This window comes from Mirounga leonina, unplaced genomic scaffold, assembly GCF_011800145.1.
Source record: "Mirounga leonina isolate KUSES-001 unplaced genomic scaffold, KU_Mleo_1.0 Mir_115, whole genome shotgun sequence".
Taxonomy (NCBI): domain Eukaryota; kingdom Metazoa; phylum Chordata; class Mammalia; order Carnivora; family Phocidae; genus Mirounga; species Mirounga leonina.
In genome coordinates this window covers 84,058,097-84,065,593 of record NW_023270268.1, presented here as the reverse complement: position 1 = coordinate 84,065,593, position 7,497 = coordinate 84,058,097, and the positions used below count along the sequence as shown (strand labels likewise).

General features: G+C 35.7%; 1 protein-coding gene across 3 annotated transcripts in view; it reads left to right on the top strand.

The window, feature by feature from the left end:
- ACAP2 (ArfGAP with coiled-coil, ankyrin repeat and PH domains 2) overlaps positions 1 to 7,497 on the top strand; it is a 127,771-nt gene that overhangs the window by 38,426 nt on the left and 81,848 nt on the right. For 2 of the 3 annotated variants that reach the window (XM_034999860.1, XM_034999858.1), the window contains exons 3-4: positions 2,450 to 2,569; positions 3,346 to 3,399. The exons of the other annotated variant lie outside the window; for it this stretch is intronic. In XM_034999860.1, coding sequence (XP_034855751.1) covers positions 2,450 to 2,569; positions 3,346 to 3,399 — 174 coding nt within the window. The remainder of the gene's footprint in view (positions 1 to 2,449; positions 2,570 to 3,345; positions 3,400 to 7,497) is intronic. 3 annotated transcript variants of the gene reach the window in all.

The window sequence follows — 7,497 nt, the reverse complement described above, 5'->3', positions numbered from 1 at the left end:
TGAGCCGAAGGCAGTCGCCCAACCAACTGAGCCACCCAGGCGCCCCTCAAAAGCTCTTTAAAGTTCAGCAATAAAGGGCGCCTGGGTGGCTCAGTTGGTTAAGCAACTGCCTTCGGCTCAGGTCATGATCCTGGAGTCCCGGGATTGAGTCCCGCATCGGGCTCCCTGCTCGGCAGGGAGTCTGCTTCTCCCTCTGACCCTCCTCCCTCTCATGTTCTCTGTCTCTCATTCTCTCTGTCTCAAATAAATAAATAAAATCTTAAAAAAAAAAAAAAAAGTTCAGCAATAAAGAAATCCATTTATCTCTTTAAACCCAGAGTTGGCCAGATTTATTTTGTCACAGGATCCTTATTTTGGTATAGGATGTTCCTGTAGGATATTCTGTAGAATATATATTGGGAAATATTGATCTATCATCATGTCTTCCTTCATCTACAGTTCATAACTCACTGTAATCTGACTAACAGCCCCCCAGTCAGTTTCTCTTACAATTATTCTTGCCAAGGATGCTGGTGACTTTGTCACCAAGCTCAATAGACATTTTTAAAGTCTTTTTAAAATTTGACTTTATGGATTTTCAAGCTGTTCATCATCCATCTTTTGATACTTTGTTCTTTTTTTACTTTGGTGAAATTATTCTGTTGCTTTTCCTCCTACTTTTCCTCTTCCTCTTTCGTTTCCTCTGTGAGTTTTTCACTCTGCATGCTCTGTCCCCTGCTTTCTGTCTAGGTTGTAGCACTGCAGCACTGATAACTATATATATGCTGATGACTCCTCTCTCTGTATCTACAGCACAGGCCTCTTTTTTGAGTTTGAAACATCTGTTTTCACGTGTTTGATCAGCTTTCCACTTGGCTTATATCAGAGGCCCATCTAGTTCAGGGCCACCTCACAGGCCTAACACAGTGAAAACAAGTCTCTTGCTGGCCAGTTTAATGTGTCTTTGTGTGAATTAGCAGATACAGTCCATGGCAAGCAGAGCTCAGGCTGGATTTCAGCTCCTATTTTTTTCCCTCGGTGGGACACAGTCTACATAACTGAACTACATAAGGGTACTCGACTGTAATTCTTGAATTTGTCTCTCCATTTCTCTCCCTGCTTACTGCCTTAATTCAGCCTGTCATGGTATTTGGTCTAATCCCTTTATCTTTATTCTTTCTATTTCCCTGTCTTTCCTTTTGCTCCTTTTAGGTCATCATTCTAAGATGGAACTCTGGTGAACTCACCAATTAGTGTCTTCACTTGTTTCCTGTTTCCTTTCATTCAAAATGTGAACATCTTAGCATTGCACACAAAGGCTTGTCCTGATCTGGCCCTTGCATACATTTTCAACATCACACCTTTAATGCCCCACATTTTCACACTGCACTAAGCTACTTAGTGCCTCTGGTTTGCCCTGCCCAGGTAGGTTCTGGACTCTTCCTAGAGTAGTATCTTCCCATTACTCTTGTTTGATTGGCTAATTTTTGTTGGTCTTCAGGGCTTTCCTTAAGTGTTCTTTACCAGGAATCCTTCCCTGAGGCCCATAGTCCTGGTTAGATGTTCTTCTTTTGTTGATCATGTGTGGTTTTGTCATGCATAGCAGTTGTGTTTGTGCTGTACAGAATTTATCTGCTTGTCTACTGGTTAGAATTAGCTTCTGAGAGCTGACATTATGTTTTTCATTTCTGTTCTTCTAGGCCCTAGGGTAACAGTTTTAAATTATACTCCTGAGATCCTTTAGATGTTTTCTAAAGTTCTTTTTTTTGCTCTTTACCCTCTTCTTGGTGCCCCCACCATTACCCTCTCAGCATCCTTCCTTTATCCACTTTTTTAAAATACCTGTATTCACCCAAGATTTAATTTTTTAAAGAAAATGTTCTGTGTTTGAATGAAAGGAGAAAAATATGGAACAGAAAAAAGAAAGGGGGGGAGGAAAAGAATCATAGAGAAAGAAAGATGAAACAAAGTCTAGATTTTAAGACTAGCACAATGCCTAAAATCGTAGGCATTGGCGAACTATGGTTGATTAATCAATTCAGATGTTTGTGTTCATAGATTGACACTGAAATGCCTCTCATGACTAACCCAACATACCAGTTTACTCCTCTTTCCTCCAACATACCACAGGTTTTGGGTTTTTTTTTTTTTTTAGTATTTTTTTTTAGCATACTGGTTGTTCTACCTGAACTTCCTGTTCTTCCTTCTAAGAGGTGCTTAATAAATTTTTATGGAGTTATTGGATTGAATTTGACTTGATAAAATTATTTGTTGTTGTTACCGTACAGCCTGTGGGTCCTAAAGGGTCAACTCTCCTATGAATTTACTTTGTAAGTCAGAGTTAAAAAGAATAATTTCAGTTAGTCCATTTTGGCTTTATTGATGAACCATAATTTATTTTAACTAGGCTAACTCATGTTAGCTATTGGTAAAATTATTTTCCACCTGATGTAATGTTTTTCTTTTTCAGCTTGTGAAACTTTGTATTGTGATGATTGATACCGGAAAGGCCTTTTGTGTTGCAAATAAACAGTTCATGAATGGAATTCGAGACCTGGCACAGTATTCTAGTAATGATGCTGTAGTTGAGGTTAGTATTATTAAAATTAGTTAATATGATAAATTCAACAAAATATTAAAGAACTATGCATCCATTTACCATATTAGTAGTTATAGTGGTCCTTAAAATTAGGAGTAGAAAAGCTATCACCTACTGGTGTTGTATAATCTTGTTTTCTTAGTTAGAAGTTGATGGTTGATTTGCATTGTGAATAGAAGTTTACTTCTGCTAGGTGAGCTGAATCATCTGCACGAGGACCTGAGTAGGGAGAGGAGGACTATGCTTGCTAGTAGGAGCTTATAGGGCAAGCAGAGAGCATTTAAATCTTAAGAATAGTATCTAACTCTATGTGTGGGGTTGCATAGGAAAATTCTTGTCAGCTAGCTGTGCTGGGTTAACTTACACCACTTGCTGTACCAAGTGGTATTACGATATTTCTTCCATGAGGAATAATACCTGGTTAGGTAATGGGTGTGCTTTGATGATGATTTGGTTCATGGATGTCTAAATGGGCACAGTCTTGATACACTCTATTTTACCTTTAGGTTTATATGTGCCATTCTTATTTGTTAGCCTACTCCTATTGATGTGACAGTACTAATTCTTTGACTATCCTACCACATGTACACTGGTCCTCTTTGCAGAGCATGCCCCTGACACAATGCCATGAAATCATCCTTGGAAGTAAATGTTACTGTTTACAGTGTAACTAGATGTTTCTGTCAGAAATGCAGAAGTAACATTTTTGTGACCTATTTTCGTGGCTCTTAAATGACTTGGTTTTTCTTTCGGTTTCTTTCTCATAGACAAGTTTGACCAAGTTTTCTGACAGTCTTCAAGAAATGATAAATTTTCACACAGTAAGTGTCAGTAAGTAGGTATTAGTATGACCATGTAAATATTTAGTACTTTCCTTGAATGGTGGTATTTTATAAAATTACTTAAGTTGTAATTCAGTAACTTTGATTTGCCAACTTTTTAGTTGGTGGATCTAAAATGTGTGTATGTGAGTGTGTGTGTGTGTATGTATGAGAGAGAGAGACATTTTATTTCTCATTCTAATATAGTGAACTTAATATCAATGAAGTATATACCCATAAAAGTTATTTTTTTAAGTTGTGCCTTTGTGAGTTTTTAAGGAATTATTTTAAGAATGAAGAAGTAAAAGCCATTATTCTAAATTTAGTTACTTCTTTTAAGATACACAAATATATCCCCTTTGTCTAATCAGTTGCCAGGATTAAAGACTGCTGTATTCCTTGAGCTATTTATATGTGCATTTAAGATTTGAAGACTTTTATTCTAGTTATTCATGAGGGCAAAAGATGCTGTTTTTTTTCTGTTTTCCTTTGCTAAGAACATTTATTTTTATGATTATAACCAATGCAATAAAACCTAAAATCAGAATAAGAAAAAACCAAAAGATTTAAGGGCTTTTATCCTTCAAGAATGAGGGATATATACTACTTTTAGAATGTCAGGAAATTCCTTTATAAATTCTGTAAAAGTTTACTGAAAGTGTTGTAGCTTGTAAGTTATATACTTCTTTTAAAAACAATTTTTATTGAGGTATAATTGACATGAGTTTCATGTGTATAGTGATTCCATGTAACGATTCTATATTTGCCTATATTGCAAAATGATTACCACAGTAAATTTCACTTAACATGTATCACCACATATAGTTACAAATTTTTTTTCTTGTGATGAGAACTTTCAAGACCCACTCTCCTACCTACTTTCAAATATGCAGTACGGTATTATTATTTTTTAGAAGATTTTATTTATTTATTTATTTATTTGAGGGTGGGGGAGGAGCAGAGGGAGAGGCATAGGCAGACTCAGCACTGAGCTCAGAGCCAGACGTGAGATCATGACCTGAGCTGAAATCAAGAGTCGGCTGCTTAACTGACTAAGCCACCCAGGCACCCCTGCAGTACGGTATTATTAACTATAGTCATCATGCTGTACGATCGGTTCCCACAACGTAGTCACTTTATAACTAGAAATTTACACCTTTTGACCCCCATCACCCCCACCCCTGCCTCAGGCAGCCACCAGACCTGTCTGTTCTCCATATCCTTAAGCTTGTTTTTTTGTTGTTGTTGTTTTAAAAATTTTACGTCTGAGTGCAGTCATACAGTATTTATCTTTATCTCTCTGGCTTATTTCACTTAGCATAATGCCTGTAAGGTCCATCCATTTTGTTGCAAATGGCAGGAGTTCATTAATTTTTATGGCCGAGTATTATTGCATTGTATGTGTATCTGTATATATATATCTATATCTATATCTTCTTTATCCATTCATCCAATGATGGACATTTAGGTTGTTTCCATGTCTTGGCTATTGTAAATAATGCTGCTGTGAACATGGGAGTGCAGATATCTTTTCAAGTTAGTGTTTTCAGTTTCTTCCCATAATACCCAGAAGTGGAATTGCTGGATCATATGGTAGTTCTAATTTTATTTCTTTGAGGAACTTCCATACTGTTTTCATAGTGGCTGTACCAATTTGCATTGCCACCAATAGTGCACAAGGGTTCCCTTTTCTCTGTAATCTCATCAACGTTTGTTATTTCTTGTCTTTGTTTTTTGTTTTTTGTTTTTTTTTGAAGATTGTATTTATTTATTTGATAGAGAGAGCACAAGCAGGGGGAGCAGCAGAGGGAGAGGGAGAAGCAGACTCCCCGCTGAGCAGGGAGCCCAATATGGGGCTCAATCCCAGGACCCTGGGATCACCACTTGAGCCGAAGGCAGACACTTAATGACTGAGCCACCCAGGCGCCCTGTTTTGTTTTGTTTTGTTTTGTTTTTCCTTGTCCTTTTGATAATAGTCATTCTAACAGGGATGAGGTGGTGTCTCATTGCATTTTGATTTACATTTCCCTGATGATTAGTGATGTAGAACATCTTTTCATGTATCAACCATCTGCATGTTTTCTTTGGAAACAATCTATTCAGACCCTCTGCTATTGAGTTGTATGAGGTTTTTTAAATTTTAATATTAACCCCTTATCAGATATATGATTTGCAAATATTTTCTGCCATCCGGTAAGTTGCTTTTTCACTTTGTTGTTGGTTTCCTTTGTAGTGCAGAAACTTTTTAGTTTGATGTAGTCCCACTTGTTTATTTTTGCTTTTGTTACCTTTGTTTTGGTGTCAAATCCAAAAAAATCATTGCCAAGACATGTCAAGGAGCTTACTGCCTGTGTTTTCTTCTAGGAGTTTTATGAGTTCTGGTCTTCCATTCAAGTCTTTAATCTATTTTGAGTTAATTTTTGTGTTATATGCTTTTAATATTTTTAAAAGCTTAAAATATATGACTGTCATATAATTATTTGGTGTTTCAAAATTTATTAGCAGCTGTTTATAACAAGAATATCAGCACTTACATTCTTTAAATTCTGCTAATTTTTGGTTCTTAGTATATTTGATTTTCTTTTTTGGTCAATAAATTAAGGATAAAGTTATCTGATAATATTTATTTTAATTGTACTTCAAATTTTATCTGTACAAAAATTAGCATGTACAAGTATCTGCTTCAGTTCCTGATTTCAGTTCTTTTGAGTGTATATCCAGGTGTGAAACCACTGGTTCATATGGTACTTCTATACTACTTCCTTCTTGAGGAACCACTAAACTGTTTTTCACAGAACCTGTACCATTTTACATTCCCACCAGCAACATATGAATGTTCCAGTTTTTCACATCCTTGTCAACATTTATTATTTTCCATTTTTTATCATAACTATCCTAGGAGGTGTGAAGTAGTGTCACTGTGGTTTGGATTTGCATTTCTCTAATGCTTAATGCAGTTGAGCATGTTTTCATGTGTTTATTGGCACATGATATTGTATCTTCTGTCATCATTACCATTGTTGCCCATTCAACTCCTTTGACCATTGTTAAATTGGAATTTTAAAAATTGAATTCTTTGTATATTTTGGATATTAAACTCTTATCAGATAAGTGATATATAAATATTTTCTCCCATTCTGTAAGTTGTCTTTTCACTTTCTTGACAATGTTCTTTGATGCACAAAAGTTAATTTTGATGATATTCAATTTATTTTTTCTTCTGTTGCTTCTGCTTTTGGGGTCATATCCAAAAATCCGTCGCCAAATCCCAGATCATGAAGATTTATTCCTTCATTTTCTTCTAAGAGCTTTACGGTTTTAGCTCTGATATTTTGACCAATTTGTTTTTTTGATGACCTCTTATTCTCTTTTTGCCTTCTGGCAGATTTAGATGCCAGAATATAGTATGTTTGATTTCTTTTTAAATCAGGTGATTGCTTGTATTTAAACTTCTTAAAAAAATGTAATATAGTGAGAATTAATTTTGGGGGGATAAAAGCTATTGATTTGAAATTAACATAACAGGTTAAATGTTTTCTCCATGATATCTTTTGTAATAGTCTTGTTTCTGTTATTTTCTTTAAATCAGTGTAAGTCTTGGGGTGCCTGCGTGGCTCAGTTGGTTAAGCGTCTGCCTTCAGCTCAGGTCATGATCTCAGCATCCTGGGATGCTCAGCCCCCAGCTGAGTCTGCTTCTCCCTCTCCTTCTCCCTCTCCTTCTGCCCATCCCCCTGATCATGCTCTCTCTCTCTCTCTCTCTCTCAAATAAATAAATAAAATCTTTTAAAAAAAATCAGTGTAAATCTTATATTATTGCTTTACATAAGAATACCTTGCTCTTTGTTAAAGTTTTATATGTGAAAAGTTATGGTTAAGATAAACACTTGGTAAATAAATTGTTTAAATGTGTATTGGAAGCTTTCTTCTCAAGAAATCTTACTTCAAAGTATTTTAATAATCACTTTCATTTTTCAGTTTATTGTTTCATATAAAGGAATAATAGAATTTGCCATGCCTATATGTAAGGGTGTTATGAGGAACACAGTATGTGAAAGTAGACTCTGGAGAGTGATATTCCTTTCTTCATATCAGTTTTAT